This window comes from Typopeltis vanoorti, chromosome 14, assembly GCF_054136105.1.
Source record: "Typopeltis vanoorti isolate ZY-2024b chromosome 14, IOZ_Tvanoo_1.0, whole genome shotgun sequence".
NCBI classification, from domain to species: domain Eukaryota; kingdom Metazoa; phylum Arthropoda; class Arachnida; order Uropygi; family Thelyphonidae; genus Typopeltis; species Typopeltis vanoorti.
Window position 1 is genome coordinate 98,193,633 of NC_143562.1, and position 27,293 is coordinate 98,220,925.

The window sequence follows — 27,293 nt, forward strand, 5'->3', positions numbered from 1 at the left end:
TAGACCTCCAAGGAGTCAAAAGACTCATTGCGGGAGGTCCTTGCAAGAAAACACAGGTCTATCAAGACTCAACGTGGAAGATCCCTCCCAAGAAACACAAAGTCTATCATACCATTACTTGAACTCATTCGCCTTTCTCGCTCTCACCACTCTATCAGGCAATGCATTTCACGGTTCAACCACCCTCCATGCAAAGAAACCACTCTTCACCCTCTTACTCACAGTTTCCTTTCGTAACTTCCAGGGATGGCCCCTTGTCATCATTCATTCCAGCTGTTCAACCAAACAAAAGAACTCCCCAGTGTCAACCCTGTAACCACCTCTCAACAGTTTAAAAGTCTCAATCATATCACCTCTCCTTCTTCTATCCACCACATTCCTCAGCCTATCCTCATAACAAACATTGTACAGTCCTGAAACTGCCGTTGTTATCTGTTTAAAAGTCTCAATCATATCACCTCTCCTTCTTCTATCCACCACATTCCTCAGCCTATCCTCATAACAAACATTGTACAGTCCTGAAACTGCCGTTGTTATCTGCCTCTGTACCCTTTCCACAGTTAATTTATCCCCTTCAAATCTTCAACCAAATCTGAGAACAATAGTATAAGTATGGTCTGATCAGGGTCTTATACAACGGAATGATAACTCTTTTATCTCTGAAGGTCAAATCCTTCACATTATTGCAGCAATCCTTTGTGTTATTACCTTCACCACTTTGCAATATGTCCCTTGAATTTCAGGTTTTTATCAATCATCAACCCCAGATCTCTTGTCTCCCCTACTTCCTCCAGTATATATCCTCCTATAGAGTATGCAGCATCCCATTGATGTGTCCTAAACCTCAAGACCTTACATTTTGCTGCATTAAACTGAACCCCCATTCATTTGCTCATATGTCTAGCTTATTCAAATCCTCTTGCATGACTACCACATCTGCACTATTACTTATAACCCTTCTCAGCTTCACATCATCCGCAAACAACTGAACATCCCCCTGCAATCCACTGACAATGTCATTGATATAAAGGTTAGACAATATGGGTCCAAGCACTGAGCCCTGTGGGACCCCACTTGCAACCCTCTGCCTCCTTGAAAACTGCCCCACCATACACAACTCTCTGATACCTATCGGACAGCCAATCCTGAATCCATTTGACCAACCTGACATCCAAACCCATGTGCTGCAACTTGAATATCAGCTTATCATGTGGCACCCTGTCAAATGCCTTTGCTAAGTCTAGGAAAATGGCAGTATATGCCTTTCCCTCATCTACTGCTCTTGTAACTTTATTATAAAATGCTAGCATATTACTAAAACAAGAGCGCCCCCTCACAAATCCATGTTGACTCTCACAGATAACATTACCCTCATCTGCCCAATGTTGCATACGGTTCCTAACTAATTTCTCCAAGATCTTAACAACTACTGATGACACACAAACTGGCCTATAATTAGACACTTCCAGTCTGTTACCACCCTTATGCAATTGCACTATCTTATATTCCTTTCATTCACTGAGCACCTTTCCAGTAGCCAGACTTTCATTGAAAAGCCAGGTGAAAGGAGCTGTGAGTTCCTTAGCACATTCTCTCAGAACTTGTGGTGAAATACCATCCAGTCCCCAGCTTTACTGACATCCAGAGTATTCAGTATTTGGAACACGTTCTCCTCCTGCACCTCTAAACCTCGAACCTGCCCTTTCCCTTTAGTATTAAAATTTACTCCTCGAGGATGATATATACCAATAAAGTGTTCATTGAACAATTCCACTATGTCCTCTGCATTAGTCACTCTGTTCCCATTTTTATTCCACAACGTCATTCTTCCACAATCATTTCTCCTCCTACTGGCCACATAGCTAAAAAATTCCCTAGGGCCAATCTCTTCTCACATTCCAGTTTCGCCTTCCTTACCATACTGCTCACTCTCCTGGCCTGTGTCTTATATTCTTCTTGCATCTGGTCTTCACCTGTCTCCTTATATCTCTTCCATAGCCTCTTTTTCACATGCAGCTCCTGTTTAATATTGTTTTTCATCCACTTGACAACAAATTGTGTCCTCTTCTTCACCTGTGGAATACATCTTACTATTGCTGCTAACAAATATTCCTCCACAATTTCCCAAGCACTAATGATATCCTGACCTTCCAATTCCTCCCTCCATGAAACTTCCCCAAGTTGATGTCTAAGACTATTGTAATCACCTGCCTTATAATTCCACATACATTTCCATCTCTTTGATACTCCTGCATGTCTTTTCATCTTCCAAGTCAAAACCACTCTCTCCAACTGGTGGGAGAGATGTCATCATACTTATTATCAGCTCTTCTGATGCTATGACCAAATCCAAAACTCTTGAATCTCTTGTTCTCTCTCTTACATGTTGCCTAAGATATTTGTCTCAAGAATTCTAGAAATTCCATTCCTTTATTGCTACATGCATCTTCCTCTCTCTAATTTCTACTGCTGCAGTTAAAATCTGCCATAACAATCATTCTTCTTGCAGCTGCCAAGCTCAACTGTCTAAACATCTCCTGGTCCTCACTCTCTGTGCTTCTTGGTTTGTAGCAACACCCCACTAAATATCCAGTCTTGCCTATCTCTACCTTACACCATATGCTTTCAAAATCATTAGTGTCACTGCCTTCCAAAGCCTCTACTCTTAGAGGACATAAGTCGTCACTTATCATAAGCAGTACTCCACCACCACGCTTTCCCTTTCTATCCTGCCGAAAAATGCTGTACCCCTGCTACTTCTGTTCCTGTTATTATATCCTCTTCTGTCAACCACGTCTCAGTGCTCCCAATAATCTTTGGCCAGGCTGATGCTATCAGTACCACCAATTCCTCTCCTTTGTTATAACAACTATATCACTGTAAAATTAGTACAAACATATTAATCGTTATTTTAACTAACAGGAAATTTGTAATATGATCAAATAATGAAGCACATTATTAATATCTGCTTAACTGTCTTAATCACATCTACTAATGATTCATACAATTACTTTTTTATCAGTTGCTATCGTACGCTCTTCGTGTTGTTGCAGGCTCGCAACGTACGTTCATATATGAAGGCGAATGAAGATTCACGAGTGATCACCTGCAAATTTGCAAACTATTCAAATGAAGCAGTTATCTCAATTTGAGTAGGAGAACTCATACATAATATATAATTTATTGAGAAATATATACGTTGAAAATAATTCTTTTTTTTTCTCTAATAATGATTTTATGCGTTAATGATGCATAGCCAAAAATTGCCACGTATCCCCTGAAGACCTTTCACGTACTCCCCGGGGGTACGTGTATACCATACATTGAGAAACAATGGGTGTAGATGTTGGTAGTTGCAGCTCATTGTAGTTGGTGGATTGAGTGGTGGGACAGAGTTGTGGAGCAGGTGCCCATCCTCGATGAGTCTTTGGACCCCCCCCCCCGGAGGTGTCACTTAATATAATAATAATGTTTCTCCCTATTTTGATTTTCTTTGTCTTTTTATGCTGATTTTCATACTAAACCTATCACAACAGATATTCCATTTGGTCAGAGAATCTTGCAGACTTGTACTGGATTTATTCACAAGTATAAAATCATTTGCATAAAGTAAAGAGCCAAGATTAACATCGCCAATTCTTATATCAGATTTAATACCACTTTCCTTCATAATGTGATCCATGTAGATAATGAACAACATTAGAGATAATGTGTACCCTTGATGCACACCTGATTTTACTTCAAGCCATCTTCCTGTACCTCCTTCAATTCTAACTGCTGACTTAAAGCTTAAATAAAGATGGGGGGGGGGGGCTAAAAAGTTCTGATAAACACCTAGAATAAAAATGATGTTAAAGCAACTCTTCTTATATATCCTAAGAAAAAGAACAAATTATTGCAAATTTGGGGATTAAATTGTTTTAAGATATGTTCCTCGTGATTATATCAGTTGCTTTAATATTTTTTGTTCTAGGTGTTTATCAGAACCTTGCGCCCCCCCCCCCCCCCCTCTTAGTATTGTTTGATATAATGTCCCATTTACACCATATAACTGTAGCATTTTGAAGAGCTTTTCTCTTGGCACATTGTCATAAGCTTTTTCAAGATTTTTTCAGAGGATTTCCGGAGGATTTCAGAGTATTTGAATAAGCTAGACAGATGGGCAAAGACAGTAGATCTAGGGTTGATGATTGATAGAAACATGAAATTCAGGGAACATATTGCAAAGGTGGTGAAGGTAACACAGAGGATTGCTGCAATAATGAGAATGATGCTGACTTGCAGAGATAAAAGAGTTATCATTCTGTTGTATAAGACCCTGATCAGACCACACTTTTGGACTATTGTTCTCAGATTTAGTCCCCAGGATTTGAAGGGGATAAATTAAGTGTGGAAAAGGTACAAAGTTGGATAACAAAGATGGTTTCAGGACTGTACAATGTTAGTTATGAAGATCAGCTGAGGGAATGTGGACAACAGTTTGGTTTTTAATATACTTTCATTTGATATCAATAACTGTTTTCTTTTTCATTCTACATAATCCCTATAATATTGGTGTAATTATAAGTTACACCAGTAAATAAGTTATTTTCATTAGTGGAACATCTGTTTTTAAATGGAAAGTTTATTTCTGCTGAGTTATGGGAATGTTGTAATATTAGATATTATATTTTTGAAATAATGTGTTACAAATGGAGTGGAGACCTTGAAGAACTATTTGGAACCAAATTAAATTCAGAAAAGATTCATTTCAGTAAAAGAGAGAACTCTATAAAATTATTTTGTGAGGAATTCAAAGGACAAGATTCACAGTAAGATAAATAAAAAATAATGTGAGAAAGATATAATAAAACAGGTATAGTGTTTAAGAATGTGGAAGAATTGAGAAGATCATTTCTAGTAGTACAGAAAGAGATACAAAATTCACAGAGCCGAGGGACTTTATGAAATAGTAACCAGGAAGTTTACATTTCTTTGTGATAATAGTTAGCATTTTTAAAATGGAGATACACAAATTATAATAGTAGCATTAAATTATTATTTATACTGATATTTCATTAATAGTAATGACTAACACTATCAGAGTACTAGAAAAAAAGATAATGGAATCCATTATCTAGGCTAGACAGGATATTTAGTGGGATGTTGCTACAAGCCAAGGAGCACAGAGGGTGGACAGCAGGAGATGTTTAGGCAGTTGAGCTTGACAAGTGCAAGAAGAATGATTGTTATGGGAGATTTTAACTACAGCAGTATAAGATGGAAAAAGGAAAATGCATGTAGTAATAAGGGAATAGAATTTCTGGAATTCTTTGAGGGACAGATGTCTTAGGCAACATGTAATAGAGGGAACAAGAGGGTCAAGAGTTTTGGATTTGGTCATAGCATTAAAAGAGCTGATAATAAGTATGATGACATCTCTCCCACCAATTGGAGAGAGTGACCATGTGGTTTTAACTTGGAAGATGAATAGACATGCAGGAGTATCAAAGAAAAGGGAATGTATGTGGAATTATAAGGCAGGTGATTATAATAGTCTTAGATATCAACTTGGGGCAGTTCCATGGAGGGCAGAATGGGAAGGCCAAGATATCATTAGTGCTTGGGAAATTGTGAAGGAATTATTATTTATATGGCTAATATAGCCTACTTTCATTTAGAAGTGCCCCTTTTTTTTACAATGTCATTTTCTTTTTACTCAAATCTTAGGACATTACTGATGTGTTATTAAAATAATATATGAAGAATAAATAGGAAGAAAATTCGGAGATAACTTTTTGGGATGTTGTTGGCTGTCTCCTTATCCCGATAATATGCATTCATCTGCTGTTAAGCTGATTATTATTAATAATATGTACAATATTATTATTAACGGTGAGTAGAGAGTGCTTTGGGAGAGGAGGTGAGAGAAGGATCTGAAAATAGAAAATATTTTTGGAGAAGAGGAAGGATTGATGGGAAAATGTCAGGGTGGGAGTAACAGGGTTTGAGCCATTTTGACAGTGCATCATCTTCAGAACTCGTGGGGGAAGTGTAGGCTATGTCATGTCGGCTTGCCTTTTCTGTCTTTGGTGTGCTTGTGTTATCTCCTATTGGTCGGAGTCGTGACCTAATTTTTATGTTAGGGATCTTCCAACTCTCGGAGATTCCAACTCTCAAATCGACAAGGCCGTAATATTAGACATAGAAGATAATGAAACAATGCTTAGAATATTGGAAACGATAGCCATAAAATGTGACAAAAACTCAATAAACATCCACTGACTCTACATAATCTCCAAGAGTTGGAAGCTCCATAACATAAAAAGTAGGTCATGACTCCGACCAATAGGAGATAACACAAGCATACCAAAGACAGAAACACCAAGCCAACATAACATAGCCTCCACTTCCTCCCCCACGAGTTCCGAAGATGACATCGAAACGGCTCACACCCTGTTACTCTCACCCCTGACATTTTCCCATCAATCCTTCCTCTTTCCCAAAAAATATTTTCTATTTTCATATTGTTCTCTCATCCCTCCCCTCTTCCAAAGCACTCTCTACCCACCCTTAATAATAATAATATTATTATACATATAAAAAAAAAAACAGTTTTTTTTTCAAATAATTGTTGCACATTGCTTTCTATCCCCCATTTTTCTCAAACCCCCTTCCTTTAACAGCTTAACAGCAGATGAATGCATATTGCCAGGATAAGGAGGCACCCAACAACAACATCCAAAAAAAAAGGGCATGTCTGAATTTCTTCCTATATTATTCTTCATATATTAGTTTTATGACACATCAGTAATGTCCTAAGATTTGAGTAAAAAGCCAATGACATTGTAAAAAGAGGCACTCCTAAATGAAGGTAGGCTATATTAGCCATAAAAATAATAGTTTATTTTAGAGGAGTAACATGGCAATTTTTCCAGAAATAATACCTATTGTGAAGGAATATTTATCAGCAGCAATAGTAAGCTGTATTCCACGAGTGAAGAAGAGGCCACAATTTGGTGTAAAGTGGATGACAAACAATATCAAACAGGAACTGCAGGTGAAAAATAGGTTATGGAAGGGATATAATGAGAGGGGTGGAGACCAGATGCATGAAGAATATAAGACTCAGGCCAGGAGAGTGATAAGGAAGGCAAAACTGGAATATGAGAAGAGATTGGCACTGAAATCCAAAGATAATCCTGGGGAATTTTTTAGTTATGTGGCCAGTAGGAGGAGAAATGATTGTGCAAGAAAGACATTCTGGGATAAAAACAGGAATAGAGTGACTGATGTAGAGAACATAGTGGAGTTGTTCAATAAACACTTTATTGGAATATTTCATCCTGGAGAAGTAAGTTTTAATACTTGAGGGATAGGGCAGTTTGAGATTTAGAGGTGCAAGAGGAGAGTGTGTTCCAAATACTGAGTACCCTGGATGTCAGTAAAGCTGTGGGACTGGATGGAATTTCACCAGGGGTTTTGAGAGAATGGCTAAATAACTGACAGCTCTGTTGACCTGGCTTTCAATGAAAATCTGGCTATGGGAAAGGTATACCCAAGGAATGGATGGAAGGTAAGATAGTGCCATTGTGTAAGGGCAGTAGCAGACTGGATGTGTCTAAGTATAGGCCAGTTTGTGTTTCATCAGTAGTTTTTAAGATCTTGAAGAAATTAGTGAGGGATCATATACAGCATTGAGCAGATGAGAGTAATGTTATCTCTGAGAGTCACCGTGTATTTGTTAAAGGGTGCTCTTGCTTTAGTAATATGATTGTCTTTTAAAATAAAGTGACGAGAAGAGTTGATGAGGGAAAGACATATACTGTCATTTTTTTGGATTTTGCAAAGGCAATTGACAGCGTGCCACATGATAAGCTTATATTTAAGTTGCCGCATATGGGTTTAGATGTCAGGTTAGTCAACTGGATTCATGATTGGCTGTCTGATAGGTATCAGAGTTGTGTATGGTGGGCAGTATCAAAGAGGCAGAATGTTACAAGTGGAGTTCCACAGGGTTCAGTACTGGGACTTGTATTGTTTAACCTTTGTATCATTGACATTGTCAATGGATTGCTAGGGACAGATATTCAGTTGTTTGCAGATGATGTGAAGCTGGGAAGGGTTATTACTAATAGTGCAGATGCAGTAGCTCTGCAAGAAGATTTAAATAAACTAGACAGATGGGCAAATGAATGGGGGTATCGGTTTAATGCAGCAAAATGTAAAGTCTTGAAGTTTGGGATACATCAATGGGAGGCTGCATACCCGATTGGAGGAGTTATACTTGAGGAGATAGATATGACAAGAGATCTGGGGTTGATGATTGATAGAAACCTGAAATTTAGGGGACATATTGCAAAGGCAGTGAAGGTAACACAGAGGATTGCTGCAATAATGAGAAGGATGCTGACTTGCAGAGATAAAAGGTTTATCATTCTGTTGTATAAGACCTTGATCAGACCACGTTTAGACTATTTTTCTCAGATTTGGGCCCCAGGATTTGAAGGGGATAAATTAACTGTGGAAAGGTTACAAAGGCAGATAACAAAGATGGTTTCAGGACTGAACAATGTTACTTAAGTATAAAGAGCTAATAAGCTTCATTTCAGCAATGAAAACATTATTTAAATTAAGGGGATATTAAATCCCACGTAGTTTTAAAACCGAATAAGAAACTCAAAGATTGGAATCGGAGAGTTTCTTGCCGAATATAGAAATATAGCAAGAATATAACAAACATATATAGCCGAATATAGCAAGAAACTCTCTGATTCCAATCTTTGAGTTTCTTATTCGGTTTTAAAACTATGTGGGATTTAATATCCCCTTAATTTAAATAATATTTTCATTGCCGAAATGAAGCTTATTAGCTCTTTATACTTAAGTAACTAAATGGTTGCACCTGTTTGGAAACTCATATCACAGAGTATATAAGTTCTTTTCGCTATACACTTTGGTATTAGGTCTAGCTACTCGCTGATGAAGCCTCAAAAAAGGCTGAAACCGGTCTGGGTAGTGACCTCCCTACCATAATGTAATAACAGCATACATTTCTTAGGAAATGTGTTTTTACATTATGGAAAATACCTAAGAATAGCGATCAGAATTAACCGACTTTGCTGCGAGTCTTCCGGTATTGCATTACGTGCTAGGGTCACTTGCATTTGCTCACGCCAGTGGTCGCGATACTTTATAGTTTACTATATTCGGCAAGAAACTCTCTGATTCCAATCTTTGAGTTTCTTATTCGGCTGTACAATGTTAGTTATGAGGATCGGCTGATGAAATGTGAAATGCAGAATTTGGTTGATAAAAGGAGAGGTGATATTATTGAGACTTTTAAACTATTGAGAGGTAGTTACAGTATTGACACTGGAGAGTTCTTTTGCTTGGTGGAACAGCAGGAAGGAACAATGACAAGTGGCCATTCCTGGAAGTTTCAAAAGGAAGCTGTGAGCCAGAAGGTGAGGAGTGGTTTCTTTGCATGTAGGGTGGTTGCCTGATTGAGTGGTGAGAGCAAGAACGGTCAATGAGTTCAAGAAGTGGTGTGATAGAATTTGTGTTTCGTAGGAAGAACCTCCTGCGATGAGTCTTTTGGCTCCATGGAGGCCTGAATATTTATAATAATAATAATAATAATAATAATTAGAAACATTTAAAAGAGCATACAATATGCAACATTACCATTACTATTATTATATGACAACTCCAACGAGTCTAAGGACTTATCGAGGGAGGGTACTCTACAGCTCTCTGTCTCCACTATTTGATATGCCAACTACACAGGACTGCTACTGACATCATCATTATCTACATGCAACACCATCTACTGGCCACCACCACTACTAGTATTTTTTGTCTATAAATTGCATGGGTTCTCATGGCCGATTTGCCTGTACAGAGGATAGAAACTGAGTTTCTGGGAGAAAAAAATCCTGCTACCTCTGTATGAGATTGGCTAACTCACCTTCAACTGGAAAAACCCATATAAAGATTCCTCTTGTTACAACAATAATCAAAAACTTTGGCCTTTTCCAACTGGAGATAGGGTGCAATCTACCATCGTCCTTCCAGTTACAGAAGAACAATGGTATTGTGTAAGGGAATATAACCAAAAAAAGTGAATATTAAATTGAAAATGAATAAATAAATGATATAATTTGGATAACCACATTCTATATGCTGGAGGCAGTTGAATCATTTTCACTAGGATTCGATTGATAATGGATTTGAAAGAAATCCATTGAAGCAGCATTTTTTGGTTCTCTCATTCACATAGCCTGCAGATATGGTATGGTTGACTAAGTCATACTTCCCATGTTGAAGAAATCAAATGTAATCCATGCATTACATTGGATTAAATGAAATATAATCTATGCATTCTCCCTTTATTCTAGCAGTATGTCTGTGATAATTCAGAGTGCAAGAACAAGGCAATTCTATCAATGTTTGGGAGAGAGGGAGACCACAGGAATCTGATAGAATCTAACTGTCCTTTGATGGAATATCAAAGAAACTGATATTCCATCAGAGGACAGTTGGGGGAGTGTTACAGGGAGCACATGTCATAGAGATAAGTGAAAATGTTTAGATGAAATATTTAGAAAATATAAGATTTCACTGATTGCTATGTTCATGCAGTCGTGTTTGTTTTGCAGCTCTTGTTCTCTCTCTCTCTCTCTCTGTGTGTGTGTGTGTTGTTAAATGTATATTTTATGTATATTGTTTAAAAAGTGTTTTTGCATGACACACTAATGAGAACAAGAACAATCACAGCCAATGGTATCCTTGTTTAATATCAAGGATTTTGTGTGATATAGTGTGTGCTCAATGTATTCATGCCAATAGTGAATAGCTTATGGTGTGAAAGTAAGAATGGAGAGAAAGAGAGAGTATGTCAGAAATATATCATTAGTGAGTGCATAAAATGTGAGATGTGTTGAAAGTAGGAAAATGAAATTAAGAATCTTAATGATGTAAGCCATGAAAGTGAGTGTTGTTGAGAAGTGAATGATAGTGGATAAAATATGAATGATGGCATGAAAGAAGTAGTTGAAGGTAATGAATGATGATGTTGTAGTGAGGAGAGAAATAGTATGCTTACAGAGAGTCCTTGACAGGACAAAATGTGAACTTGAGCAACTTCAGAAATATTTTGTGTGTGTGTGTGTGTGTGTGTGACATAGAAGGGAGGAGAATGGAAGAAAAAATGAATAGTAAGAGTATGAAAGAGTGAGAAGGGATATTGCTTGATAGTGATTCTATAATATATGAGGTATGGTTGATGAAAAGGTGATGAAAACATATTTCCTAGGTATACAGTTCAGGGATGTCAATGAACCTATTATTATGATGAGCAAACAAGCCAAAGAGTTGATTGTTTTTGCAGACATGAACAATTTGAAAGGCAAAAAATATTCATTGAGATAAGATATGAAAGAGTTGCTGGAAGAGGCAAAAACAAACAGTGAGAAAAGAAAGATCTGTTAGTTTGTTTCTCTGGTATGATAGTACTGAACTGAGATGAAGGGCAATGATTATAAATAAAACAACGAGAATATTGTTTGTCCAAATCCAAAATTTGGACAAACTGGATGTATACTGTTGAAATAATTTCTGATATAATATTTCTTAATTAATTTCTATTCCTATTAATTTCTTTTCTTCCAAGCCTCCAGCCATGTATTTCTAAAAGCTGGTTTCTAAAATGTGCTGGATTTCTGCTCAGGGCATGGACTAGTCATCACTAGCACCATGTTCCAACATAAAGATGTGCACAAGTTCACTTGGAGAAAAGACACAAGAAATAAGAAAAAAGCTTCATAGACTATATCATTGTTGATAGCGATATCTTCATGCTGATTCAAGATACAAGAGTGGATAGGGGATTTGAAATTGGAAGTGACCATTACGATTATTACATTGAAAAGAAGAGATGTAAGAAAGTTTTTAAAAAGAATTAAACCTGAGCAGCTTTTACATGTAAACTGCAGACTCAACTATACAAACATTACTGAATAAAATTTAAGACAGTTTGAAAACAAGAACCAAACCTTGGAGTCTTAGTGGCAAATTCTGAAGAAGACATTGATTGATTCAACTAGAAAGGTATGTGGTGAAGGTGTCTGTAACGATAGACAACTTCATCTCCCCCCCCCCCCCATAGTGGCCAAAAAGTTAAAGAAACAGTTCAGGAAAAGAAGAAAGCATACCAAAAGTTTCTAGCAAATAAATCAGCAGGTGTTGTAAAAGAGTACAGAGAAAAATATAAGAGCTAGCTAAGCAGTGTGTAAAAATAGCTATACAAAAGTCATGGAAAGACTTCGACAAGAATATAGAAAATAAATATCAGGTGTCAGAATGTTCTGAAGGCTATTGAAAAATCTTAGAACTGTTAAAACAAATCAAAAGATGATAAAGGAGTCATGAAAAACAAAGATAAGTATATCCTAGATATTAGGAATAATTACTTTTAAAGACTGTTAAACGAAACAAGCAGTGATAGAACCACAGTAGAACATTTTCAAGAGGAATTGCAATGAGGAGTACATACCAATACTTGAAGTAGAAAAAGCTATCAAAAACTTGAAATGCAAAAAAGGCAATTGGAGTAGATGATATTCAACCCGAAATGCTTTAAGTATTGAAGTATAAAGTTTTGCAAGTGGCTACACTGCAAAAACCTCTTCACATAAACATCATCAACATCTCCCCATGCATATATACATTGCACTCATGGCACCGTGCCATTCTTGAAATATCCACATCGTTCACTTTATTTGTGATTTGCGCTGACCTACTCAGTGTTCTCCCTTTCACCACTATTTTGCTCTAGAGCATTAAACAAGAAATAAAAAATTTTAAATAATGCATTTCACCATCTTGTTCTAGAGCACTAAACAAAAAACAAAGAATTTAAAATAATGCTATCTAATCCCTTAATTCTTCCCATTTCATGCTGACTGAGATAATTATCTCTAAAGAAATCCAGATGTTAATTTTATTATTATTATTATTATTATTATTACCCAAGACCCCATGGAGTCAAAGACTCATCTGGGAGGTCCTTTTATCACACACACATCTCATCATACCGTGTCTTAAACACACTCAAACTCCTTGCAGACAGACACCACACTCTCAGGCAAGGCATTCCAATCATTCACAACTCTGCACGAAAAAACCTGCCTCTCACTCCCCTACTCACACCCTCTTTATACAGTTTCCAGGGATGACCTCTGGTTCTCCCCTGATCTCCCACTATTCTCTGTAGAACTTCTCCACCATTGATTTTATAACAACCCCTTACCAACTTGTAGGTCTCTATCATATCTCCAATCCTCCTGTCCACCAGACTCTGCAAGTTGCATCTTCGCAATCTTTCCTCATATTCAACATTCTAGAGGTTATAAACTACCTTAGTCAGTTGCCTCTGGACCCTCTCCAACATCTCTTTGTCCTTCTGAAAACCAGATGACCAAATCTGGGCACGAGTCCATATGTGACCTAATCAAAGCCTTATACAATGGAACAAGAATCTCCCTACTTCTACACGTCAGTGTCCTCTGCATCATTCCCAGAAGTCTTTGTGTTGTCTTCACAATTTTGACGATGTGTCCCCTAAATTTTAGATCCTTATCCACTATCACTCCCAGATCTCTTATTTCCTCTACCTCCAACAATATATTTTCACCAAGCATAAATTCTGCAACCCATCTTTGTTTTCCAAATTTTAAAACCTTACATTTTGCAACATCGAACTCACATCCCCATTTGCTTGTCCAATCACTCAATTTATTCAAGTCTTCTTGCAAAGCCACAACATCTTCGCTACTCTTTATGGTTCGTCCCAACTTTGCATCATCTGCAAACAACTGAATATCTCCGTCCAAATCTTCACCAATATCATTAATATATAAGTTAAATAGTAATGGCCCTATTGTAATGGCCCACTAGTGACTTTCCTTTTCCTGGATATTGCACCCCATACACAACTTGTTGTTACCTATCAGATAGCCAGTCTCCAATCCAATGCACTAATCTAATATCCAACCCCATCTGCTCTAGTTTGACTGTCAACTTATCATGAGGTACTCTATCAAAAGCTTTTGCAAAATCCAAGTATATTACTATGTATCCTTCTCCTCTGTCCAAGGAAGCAGTCACTTTATTGTAATAAGTAAGAAGATTACTAAAATATGACCTCCCTTTAGCAAATCCATGCTGTCCATCAAGATTATACCATTGTTGTCAACCCAACTCTGGATCCTAGTTCTCACAAACTTCTCCAACAACTTAACCACAACACCTGACACAGAGATAGGCCTATAGTTTGATGCTTGAGTTCGATCACCTCCTTTATGAAGTTGCACAATCTTGCCCTCCTTCCACTCTTTAGGAACTTGACCAAGTGCAAGACTTGTATTAAAAAAAATATGTCAATGCAGGTGTCAACTCTCTGGCATATTCCTTCAGAATATGCAGTGATATGTTATCAAGTCCCACAGCCTTATTTACATCTAGTTTACTGAACTCCCCAAACACCTCTTGCTCACTTACGGTCAGTCTCTCCTCCCCATCATCAACTGCTCTTAATCTCTCCCAATCAATCTCATCCACATTCACAAGATTGAAAGATCTTTATGAACTACTCATTAAGTATCTCCACCACACATTCTGCAACAGCTGTCTTTATACCATTTCCTCCAATCAGTGTCATTCTTTCATAATCATTCTTTCTTTTGCTGGCTACATATCGAAAGAACTCTCTAGGATTCTTTTTGGCTTCATTAGCTAACTGCTGTCCATACCTCTCTTTAGCTACGCTCACCAACCAAGTCACCCTCCTTGCCTGGTCTTTGTAGACCTCATGAAATTGCTTACTTCGCCTTCTCTTATGCTGCCTCCACAATGCTCTTTTTCTCTGTATCGCATGCTTAATCTCTTTATTCATCCATCTCACACCCACCTTATTTAACCTTCTCACCCTTGGAATACATTTAGACATTGCATCTACTAAATAGTTTTTGAAAATCCCCCAAGCTGCATTGATCTCTTTTCCAGCTAACTCCTCATTCCATGCTACACTTGTAAGCTGTCTCTTCATAATCACCCTTGTAGTTCCACATATACCCTTTTTTTCACAGGCATCCTTGCACTGCTGGCAACCACCCAGGTAATCACCTCATGGTCACTTTCACCAATTGGTGGATGATTTGACACCTCATTTATAATTACATCCTCTGATGAGATGACCAAATCCAAGACCCTTAATCCTCATGTGCCCTCTGTTACATACTGTCTGAGGTAGTTATCCCTCAAAAACTCAAGAAACTAATTTTCTTTACTTCCAGTCGCTATCTCTTCATTCCAGTCTATATTGCCATAATTAAAATCACCCTTTTCTTATTTACTTGGCTTATTTGACTATACATTTCACTATCACCACCATCCACATTACCAGGTCTATAACAACATCCCACCGAGTATTTGATTCCATTTACCTCTATCTCACACCATACTGCCTCAAAACCACTGGCCCTATTTCCTTCTTGCATCTTTACCCTGTATGGACATAATTCTTTCTCTATCATGAATAGCACTCCCCCCCTTCCTTTTTACCCCTTTTATCCTCATGAAACATATCATACCCTTCCATCTCTATTTCTGTCAGGATGTCATCCTCATCTAACCATGTCTCACTTATTCCGACAATCTTTGGGTGAACAGATGCAATTAGTGCAACCATTTCATCCACCTTATTTCTTATACTTCTAGCATTGGTATACAAACATGATAGCTCATTTCTGGATCTACAACTAGTTCCACTTATATCACTCACTCGATGTGATCTCTCCATGCTGGACTGGGGCCATTTCCCTTTCTGTTTCTTCATTTTAGAACCCTTTTCAATTCCATCTGTTTCCTCTTGATCCCTGGTCATCCCATTTCTTTCCTGCCTACATGCCTACACATGCTCTCACCTCCTCTTGGAGCATCCACTTTTCTCATGCTGTGTATACCCCTGTCCACCCTGAGCCTCCCTGTTTCCCTGCTCCTCTTGCACACCCATTCTCTCATTTTCTATACTCATACCACTCACTTCCCCATTCATATCCACTTCTTCACTCTCTCCTGTCTTACTCTCCTGCTCTTCCACATCACCCCCTCTCGATCTGATTCATTCTCTCCATTCACTTCTCTACCTTTCAGCAGCAGTCTCTCCATGCGACTCACACCATAACCACTCAAATGCAGTCCATGGCTCCCATACAGCTCACTTCATCCCTCAAACTCATTCCACACATTAACAAACTGTACTCCCATCTCCTCACACATTTCAGCCAGAATATCATTCATAATCCTTGCTCTCCGCCTCATTTCACCACAATCATACCTAGGCAACACACTGACTACCCTTCCTGTCACACTATTCTCTTTTATCTTTCCAAGCAGCCTCCTGATATTCATTCTGACATGCTCTTTGTTCTCTCTCAAATCATTTGTACCAATTAATACTATTAACTCTTTTGCTCGCTCCCGCCTCATATCCAATGCCTCAATCACTCTACTCATTTTACCGCCTGGAAAACATACCTTGTGCATTTTATCCTCTAGCACACCTTTAATAATGGAGTCGCCATACAACGCCACTCGCTCATCTTTCGTTAACTCTTTCATGCAATCATGATTTATTTTAATAGTTTTGACCTGAATTCTCTTAATTTCATTCTGCATCGATTTCATTTCTTGCCTCAGTTCACTTTCTGAATCTCGTGACACATTCTCTCTCTATCATTAAATCTTTCTAACTCTCGATCCCCTCTTCTCACTTTCCCTCTCATTCATCCTTCTTTGTTTCTGTACTTTCTGTCCAACATACGTCCAACTTTCACTATCATTCTTCTCACTTTCACTCTCATTTATCTTTCTTTGTTTCCGTACTTTAAGGTAGTGATTTTTCTTTCCACTTTATATACCTTAATTGAAATTCCCCACAGTGATTATCCTTCTTGTACTCATTAATGAATATGAATAAACATGTCCTTGTTATTTCCATCCACTTTTCCAGGACAACAGCAACATCATATTAAATATTTGATTCTGCTTACCTCGTCTCATGCCATACACTTTGAAAATTAATTACATTATTTTAATTCAATTTGCTCTGATGGAAAATAATTCTCTGTCATTGTTAGCAGTACTTCTCCCTTTTTAACCCTTCCTGTCTTCCTTGAAATGCTATGCCCCCTCAGTTTGTAAATTATTTTTAATTAGTAATAGCTTTAATGGAACATGGGCACTAAACATATTTAAATAACTTTTCATGGCTTACACATGTAACAAAAATTATATAGAATTTATTCAAAAACTCCAATATTATTCATCAATGTCATGTGGATATCAATTTCAATACCCTACCTTAAACGAACCTCTGAACAAATAGCAAGAATACTTCATAAATTCAATCTGTGCTGTTCCTTCAAACCATCTCGGAAGCTTTCTTCCTTCCTACCATCAACAGTGGATACATTACCACCTCTTTCCTTTTGGGTGTCTGTCAAGTACCTTGCACGTGTCATCTTTCATATTTTGGAGAGATTGGCTGTTCTACCATGATTAGAATTGAAGAACATCAAGACTATATTACATTTTTGGAATCTGACAAGTCTGGCATTGCTTCTCACTCTGCTGATACTAGGCACAGAGTTCTTTGGAACCAGACAAAACCTCTTCATTCCAGCAAGTTCAAATTTTACTGTCTTTTCCTTGAAACATGTGGAAAGCTATAAAATCATCATAACCTGAGACAATCAGGGCTATATGCCAATATCCAAGTTTTGGGAAGTGATCACTATTAATTGTTCATAATTTTTTTTTTTAATTAATAACTATTTCAATAATTTTTATCTATGTAACATACTACAATTGTTCCTTTGAACATACATGATTTATGACTCGTTATTTTGATTCATCTTTTGAATGTAGTTAACGGTCTATCTCCCTGATGATATCCACCTCACTTTGGATGAAATATGAAACATATTGGAGTTTTTGAATAAATTCTATATATATATATTTTTTACATGTATAAGCTATAAAAGTTATTAGAATATTTTTATTTATATTGTAAATTTAAATTAATTCATGAGAAAACTGACACTTCTTTTTGGGTAATAATTTTCTCACAATCTGTAGTAATATTTGTGTTATCTGTAACACATTTGAGGATGTTTGCTGGTGCCAAGATAAACTTAAATATTGTGCAGAATGAGTAAATATATTACACTTGTTATCATAAGGAGTAGGGTTGTAGTTTTAATATTAATAAGTGCAAGCTGTTGCATTTTGGAGTGCAGAAATATAAGGCTGTGTACTATATCAACAGGAAGTGGATGAGATTCGAGATTTGGGAGTGTTGATGGACAGTAGACTCAAGTTTAGAGGACATATTGCTAGTTTCGCAAAGGCTGCATATCATAGTGCTGCTATGATAAGACGTATTCTAACATGTAGGGATAAGGAAATGGTTGTGCCACTGTATAAAGCATTAGTCAAACCACACTTGGACTGTTCTGCTCAAATATGATCACCTGGTTTTCAGTGTGTGATGTAGAAACATTGGAGAGGGTCCAGAGATGAGCGACTAAGACAATATCAGGACTTGAGCATGGCAGCAATGGATAGAGGTTGACGAAATGTGGATTACAGAGTTTAGTGGATATGAGAAAAAGGGGTGATATGATGTGGGAGGATTTTATTGGATTAATCCAGATGAGATTATGAAAAGAGCAGAAGACAAGAAGGGAAAAAAACAAACCAAAAGCCATTCCTGAAGTTATGTAAGAGTGAGATAAAGAGTGGTGTGAGGAGTAGATTTTTTAAGTGGAGAATTGTCAGTGAATGAAATGTATTATCAGAATGTATTGTTAATGCAAGGAGTGTTAAGAGTCAGTATAATAAATATGTTGTCAATTGAATGAACCTCCCACGATGAGTCTGCCTACTCCATGGAGGGTGCACTAATAATGATAATAATAATAATTGTTATTATTATTATTATATTTTGGAGTATTATTCATATCATATCTTTTATGACCCAGTCCTTTAGTGATGTGACAAATGGCAAGGACAAAATAAAGGATTTAAATTCTTGTTGAGAGGCTTATACGCTGGTTAAACATGATAACTAATATTTAAGGAATTGACAGCGTATACTAGAAATATAGATTAAATAAACTTTAATATATACCTTCCGATATTTCGGCGAACGTCACGTTGCCATCTTCTTGGGAACTTACTACACAGACACGTGCACATAAGTACTAATAACAGCAAATGAGACTGAGGCTAGAAAGCTAGCGTTTCCTAAAGCCCTGATGGTGCCCCCTGGCGGGCTATATTGGTAGTTCTTGGCCTTTGGGCTGACATTCTTCTGATAACAGTTTCCCAAATTTGGGGCAGTTTCATGCATCCAAATTTGTTGAGGTTTGGCATGTTCCTAAGGGCCGAGGCTGATTCCATGAATAGTCTTTCATACTTGAACTTGCTGCAGTGTATTACTGTGGCTTTCTTCCATCTTATTCTGTGGCGAGTATCCAGAGCGTGGTCTGCAAGCCCAGAGTGGCTGTACTGGTAAAATCGGATGTAATCCTTGTGTTCTGAGATTCTGATATTTGCTGTCCTGCCTGTTTGGCCAAAGTAGGACAGTTTACAGCTGCAAGGGACCTGGTATACACCAGGTAGGTCTAGGGGAAGTGGTTGGTCTTTGGTGGAGCGGATAAGAGTTGCCAGTTTTCTATGTGGTCTGTAACAGGTGGTCAAGTCGTGTTTTTTTAGGATTTTATTGATTTTTTCCGAGGTGCCTCTGATGTAGGGAATAGTGATAGATTTAGAGTAATCTTTTTTGTGAAGGGGAGGGGGTGGTGGGTTGTGGATAACTGGGTTAAGTATTTTTTGGATTTTTTGGAGGGGGTAGCCGTTGGCTGAGAAAGTGTCACGGATGTGATTTAGTTCAGTGGTTAGGGCTTGATCATTAGAACAGATTATTTTTGCCCTGTTGAATAATGTTTTAATCACTCCATATTGTTGTGAGGGGGGGGGTGGGATTGTTGGTGAATGTATCTGCCTGTATGGGTGGGTTTTCTATAAACTGAGAAAACCAAGGTTCCATCAGGTTGGCGGGTGACTAGTGTGTCTAGGAAGGGGAGGTTATTGTTTTCCTCTTTTTCCAGGGTGAATTTGATTCTAGGGTGTTGGTTGTTCAAGTGTGTTAGGAAGGAGAGGAGTGAATCCAGGCCATGTGGCCAAATAGCAAAAACATCATCAACGTAGCGAAGCCATATGGTAGGTTTTTTGTGGGGCTGAGTTTAAGGCTTTCTCTTCAAACATCTCCATGAAGAAGTTGGCCAAGGGTGGGGAAAGTGGTGAACCCATGGCTGTCCCCTCTATCTGTTTGTAGAATTTTTCCTGCCAAACGAAATAGCCTGAATTCATTGTAAACTGAAATAGGGCTGAGATATCGGGAGGAAATTTAGCTTGGATTAGCTCTAAGGTTTCTTTGAGGGGGACATTCTTGAATAGGGAGGAGACATCAAAACTGACCATTATGTCATTATGTAGGAGTGTAAGGTTTTCTATACTGGCTTTGAAGTGGGCTGAGTTTTTTATGTGTGATGGTGTATTGCCAGTATAGTGTGAGAGCGCTTTGGCTAAATGCTTGGCTAGTTTGTAAGTGGGGGAATCAATGCCATCCACTATGGGACGTAATGGCACATTTTCTTTGTGTATTTTTGGGAGCCCATATATGCGGGGGGGTCTAGAGTTATAGGGTTTCCCAAAAATACACAAAGAAAATGTGCCATTACGTCCCATAGTGGATGGCATTGATTCCCCCACTTACAAACTAGCCAAGCATTTAGCCAAAGCGCTCTCACACTATACTGGCAATACACCATCACACATAAAAAACTCAGCCCACTTCAAAGCCGGTATAGAAAACCTTACACTCCTACATAATGACATAATGGTCAGTTTTGATGTCTCCTCCCTATTCACGAATGTCCCCCTCAAAGAAACCTTAGAGCTAATCCAAGCTAAATTTCCTCCCGATATCTCAGCCCTATTTCAGTTTACAATGAACTCAGGCTATTTCGTTTGGCAGGAAAAATTCTACAAACAGATAGAGGGGACAGCCATGGGTTCACCACTTTCCCCACCCTTGGCCAACTTCTTCATGGAGATGTTTGAAGAGAAAGCCTTAAACTCAGCCCCACAAAAACCTACCATATGGCTTCGCTACGTTGATGATGTTTTCGCTATTTGGCCACATGGCCTGGATTCACTCCTCTCCTTCCTAACACACTTGAACAACCAACACCCTAGAATCAAATTCACCCTGGAAAAAGAGGAAAACAATAACCTCCCCTTCCTAGACACACTAGTCACCCGCCAACCTGATGGAACCTTGGTTTTCTCAGTTTATAGAAAACCCACCCATACAGGCAGATACATTCACCAACAATCCCACCACCCCCCCTCACAACAATATGGAGTGATTAAAACATTATTCAACAGGGCAAAAATAATCTGTTCTAATGATCAAGCCCTAACCACTGAACTAAATCACATCCGTGACACTTTCTCAGCCAACGGCTACCCCCTCCAAAAAATCCAAAAAATACTTAACCCAGTTATCCACAACCCACCACCCCCTCCCCTTCACAAAAAAGATTACTCTAAATCTATCACTATTCCCTACATCAGAGGCACCTCGGAAAAAATCAATAAAATCCTAAAAAAACACGACTTGACCACCTGTTACAGACCACATAGAAAACTGGCAACCCTTATCCGCTCCACCAAAGACCAACCACTTCCCCTAGACCTACCTGGTGTATACCAGGTCCCTTGCAGCTGTAAACTGTCCTACTTTGGCCAAACAGGCAGGACAGCAAATATCAGAATCTCAGAACACAAGGATTACATCCGATTTTACCAGTACAGCCACTCTGGGCTTGCAGACCACGCTCTGGATACTCGCCACAGAATAAGATGGAAGAAAGCCACAGTAATACACCGCAGCAAGTTCAAGTATGAAAGACTATTCATGGAATCAGCCTCGGCCCTTAGGAACATGCCAAACCTCAACAAATTTGGATGCATGAAACTGCCCCAAATTTGGGAAACTGTTATCAGAAGAATGTCAGCCCAAAGGCCAAGAACTACCAATATAGCCCGCCAGGGGGCACCATCAGGGCTTTAGGAAACGCTAGCTTTCTAGCCTCAGTCTCATTTGCTGTTATTAGTACTTGTGTGCACGTGTCTGTGTAGTAAGTTCCCAAGAAGATGGCAACGTGACGTTCGCCGAAATATCGGAAGGTATATATTAAAGTTTATTTAATCTATATTTCTAGTATACGCTGTCAATTCCTTAAATATTAGTTAAAAGGATTTAAAAATATAAAGCTTAGTTTGTATTTGATAGCCTTTACTCAGTAATTTGTATGTTGTGTAGATTATTGAGTAAAGCTTTTATAATTTATGTATGTGTGTGTATATATATATATATATATATATATATATATATATATATATATATATATATATATATATATATATATATATATATATCAACTCTACACACAAGAAGTTTGATGACATATGTGACACAACAGTGCTGTATGTGGGCAAGAAGTTAGAGACAAGGAAAATTAAAGTGTTTAATGAAGAGCTGAGAGTTGTAATCATTGGCAAAAACAGTACGGAGAAGACTGTTTCAAAGAACATAGGTACAGGGAATGAAATAGGAGGATGAGAAGGTTTGATAAATTTGAAGCTGAACTGTATATGGATGTTGATCAGCTACTTGTATTTGTACATGCATAGAATGTGGAGGAATGGCCATTCAAGTGGAGCAGCATCCATGGAAATACCTATAGAAAATATGCATGTAACAGATTATGTGTGGGAAAGCAGTGGAGTTAGAGAGAGGAGTCAGTTAAGCAAATATCTCTCTTCAGAATACAATCAAGCATTCTGAGGGATTCTGCATTTGAGGTTTATGTCAAGAGTTCAGCAGTAGAGAGGTGTTGGGAAAATACCAAAGTTTATGGATGCTGAAGAAACCATGGAAACTGTGAAGAAAATGAGAATAACAGTTAATACTACAAATAATTATTTTTTCACCAAACGATTTTTGTTTATTTATATATTTTTAAGAAGTTTCAAGAAGCATTTCTAAGTTTTTGATATAAATATAAAATAATGTTTTCATTATAAATACTCATTTTTCATATTCAAGCTATAGCTATCACTAATTCTTCAGTTCTGTAATTTCTTATAAATATACAAAATAACACTTTTATTGCAGCTTGAAGTTACAACACCTGACAAAAGAGTAACAGCAAATGAAAAAGTAGAAGTATGTGCTGTTACCAGGAAGCAAAGTTGGACATGGCAAAAGCGCATCTGCAAGAATTTTACGGCAAACAGTTTAGGACTAATTCATTTTACTGTCCCCTCTCAAGATCCTTCAATTATAAGAATGGTTATAGAGGTAAGATATAAAAATATTATTATTCCTATAATCCCTTAAGGAAAACTTTTTTTTTTCCCTTTGCCATGAAGAACCTTCTATTTAAGTTTTTACAATCTGCCAACTTAATGAAATAAAAGCTATTGATATGTAGATTATACTGTTCATTTGCTGTAGAGAGAGAGAGAGAGAGATGCTCTGGGATGATTTTTTTTTCTTTTAATATTAATTCTGCAACTGAGTCACAAAACCCATAACACTGCAGTGCTCTGTGTAGACAGTTGGTCAAGGAAAGTGTAATCTATTCATAACTTTCTTAAAAATCTTTTGGTTTTGTGTATTGTAAAAAACAGTAGAGGTAAGGCTGTTCAAAGAACAGAGATTGATAGAATGATAGAAGAATTTGAAGTTGGCTTGATATGTTTGGAATTAAACTGTTACCAGTGACTGTTCATCTTTTTACATGATTAGAAGAAAACAGAGGAAGTGTAGTAGACAATTTGGTGGAGCTGGTCTTATGAGGGTACTTATGGGGAAAAAAAAAAACATGCAATTCAAGTATACTATCAACATTTGCTATTGATGTTTACATTTATTTTGGACTGATTGTTATACATAAATAAAAATATTATCCTTATATATACAAATAGGGTAAAATATGTTATCAAATAGTTTTCATCGGCTATACAAATGCTGAAAATAAATTAGTGAGTTTTTACAATATTTTGTTTATTTATTTATTTTTTATGTGTAACCAAGAGCCATAGCTGTACTGGTTACTAGAAAATTAAATTTGTGTGATATAGTCATTGCATAATCCAGTGACTGTATCTATGATGGCTATGTATCTATCTATCTATATATATATATATATATTTTTTTTTTTTTTTCAAGATCTCCACAGAGTCAAAAGACTCACTGTGGGTTATCCTCATCAAACTCTTAAGCTTTCTGCTCTCACAGCACTGTCATGCATTCCTTTCACCCATCACTCCACAAGCAAAACATTTGCTCCTCATTCCTCTGTTCACATCCTCCCATCTTCCAGGGATAACCTCTTGTTTTGCCTGTATTACGCTCTCTCTCTCTCTCACACACACACACAAAGTTTCAGAACCTCATATTCTGAAAATCCCCACATCATCTTATTTAAAGGCCATTGCTATAAGTTTTACAAAGAGGATGTGACCATGAGAGTAGTCCATGAGCAAAATGTATTACCTGAGGCCATTGTGAGTGCAGAAATAGTGAATGAGTTAACCACCTTACCGGCCATTATGGATCAAACATGCATCCTCATACGCTTCGTATCCATCATATATTTCAATGTAATATCAATAGTATTACAATTTTCATATGCACTTCGCATCCATGGAAACTTGGACGTATATATACGTTCTGGCTGGTAGCATGGTTAATGGTGCAGGATAATGATCTGTGTATTTGTGAGATTGCATGGTGAATCTTTTGTCTGTGATGTTGATAATATTATTGTGATGTGATCATATTATGTATGCTTATTTTATATATATTTTTTCTCCTTAAAACACTAAAATATAACTTACTTTCATCATTCAGGAATTGATAAATATTTCTTTGATCTTTTTTTTTTATTTGGAAAGAGAGAGAGAATATATATATACAGTATGTGTGTATACAGTGAATATACCCCTCCTCACTCACACACACATTTATTTATTTATTGCGTATTTAACTCTAGGCTAAATCCATGGGACACCAGGAACAGCTCTATGATACATGGGGTGTTAAAATTTACCAACCTCATGCTAGCATGTTTCTTCAGGCCTGGTTCTCACCCTCTGGTAGTCATTTGCAGATTCATCCTCATACAGGAAAAGTTTACTGTGAAAAACTGGAACTTGTTAAAGTGAAGTATACTACAGAAGCAGGAACAACAATCAAATTTTATCATCAGGTATGTTATGAATTTTTTTATATTTTCATTTGTAATATTGAAAGGAAAGTTAGTGAATTTTTACAAGAGCAAGTATCATACAGATAGGTGATAGTATTTTAGAAAATATTCATGATATTGCTGAACATTATTGGTAGTATTTTGCTTAATTTATGACCTTGGAATTGTATGTGTGTGTTTTGCAGGATACTTGGAGGACATTTGAGGACAGAAAGGAACTGTATGCAAGAGACCATTTGCATTTAAATGAGAAAGGATGTAGGCATCTGGAGAGATTGCTATTCTCTGAACGAGCCAGTGTGTCAATGCAGGGAAACTAGAAGTACCAGGATGGATGGTAGCAGGGTGGCCTCCTGTGGGAATAGGTGCTTGAGAGAAGGGGGGGGGGATACATCAGGTAATGCTGAGTTTAGTCAAGTCTGGAGGAGATAATGATAGGTATAGAAACAGTGACATTTTTATGCTTTATACTAATGCCAGGAGTATCTGGAATAAAGGAGATGAATTGGTGGCACTGACAGCATCAGCCTGTCTGAAGATTATTGGGATCTCTGAGACATGATTAATGGAAGATGATATAATAACAGGAATAGAAGTAGCAGGGTACAGCATTTTTTGAAAGGATAGGAAGGGAAAACTTGGTGGTGCAGTACTGCTTTGATAAGTGATGACTTATATCCTCTCAGAGGGCTTTGGAGGGTGAATTATAATATTCGTAGATATCAACTTGGAGCAGTTTGATGGAGGGAGGAATTGGAAGGGCAAGATATCATTAGTGCTTGGGAAATTGTGAAGGAATATTTGTTAGCAGCAATGGTAAGCTGTATTCCACAAGTGAAAAAGAGGATGCAATTTGGTGTAAAGTGGATGACAAACAATATCAAACAGGAACTGCAGGTGAAAAAGAGGTTATAGAAGAGACATAAGGAGAGGGGTGGAGAGCAGATGCATGAAGAATATAAGACTCAGGCCAGGAGAGTGACTAGTATGGTAAGGAAGGCAAAAGTGGAATGTGAGAATAGATTGTTCCTAAGATTGAAAGAAAATTGTAGGGAATTTTTTAGCTGTATGACCAGTAGGAGGAGAAATGATTGAGGAAGAATGACATTGTGGGATAAAAATGGGAATAGAGTGACTGATGCAGAGGACATAGTGGAGTTGTTTAATGAACAGTTTATTGGAGTATTTCCTCCTGGAGAAGTAGGTTTTAATACTAGAGGATAGGGGACGTTCGAGGTTTAGAGGTGCAAAAGGAGAATGTGTTCCAAATACTGAGTACCCTGGATATTAGTAAAGCTGTGGAACTGGATGGAATTTCACCAGGGGTTTTGAGAGAATGGCTAAATAACTGACAGCTCTGTTGACCTGGCTTTCAATGAAAATCTGGCTATGGGAAAGGTACCCAAGGAATGGATGGAAGTAAGATAGTGCCATTATATAAGGGCAGTAGCAGACTGTATGTGTCTAAGTATAGGCCAGTTTGTGTTTCATCAGTAGTTGTTAAATCTTGGAGAAATTAGTGAGAATACATAGAAGACATAGAATGACACAGAAATGTCATTCTATGTCTGAATGACAGAAATACATAAAATAAAGGAAGTTAGCTGAACAGTTTCAATTTGTATTGTGCAATATTTGATATTATTCCTCAGAAATGAATTTAACTGATAGAGTTAAAGAATGAGAGTATTTTCTTTGAGCTCATATTATATAATTCTAAAATGGCCATATAGTTGTCTTATTTATTTTATTAGAATTTAAGAGTTATATAGGATATTGGAATTTATTAATTGTGATTCTATAGAAAATATGCATGTCTGATTTCTTTATAGAGAGAAA

The 27,293-nt window shown here is 37.4% G+C and overlaps 1 protein-coding gene across 2 annotated transcripts in view; it reads left to right on the forward strand.

Annotated features, from left to right (window-relative positions):
• LOC150099795 (alpha-2-macroglobulin-like protein 1) overlaps positions 1–27,293 on the forward strand; it is a 1,007,775-nt gene that overhangs the window by 430,516 nt on the left and 549,966 nt on the right. For both annotated transcript variants that reach the window (XM_090403789.1, XM_090403790.1), the window contains exons 11-12: positions 23,354–23,539; positions 25,239–25,454. In XM_090403789.1, coding sequence (XP_090259915.1) covers positions 23,354–23,539; positions 25,239–25,454 — 402 coding nt within the window. The remainder of the gene's footprint in view (positions 1–23,353; positions 23,540–25,238; positions 25,455–27,293) is intronic.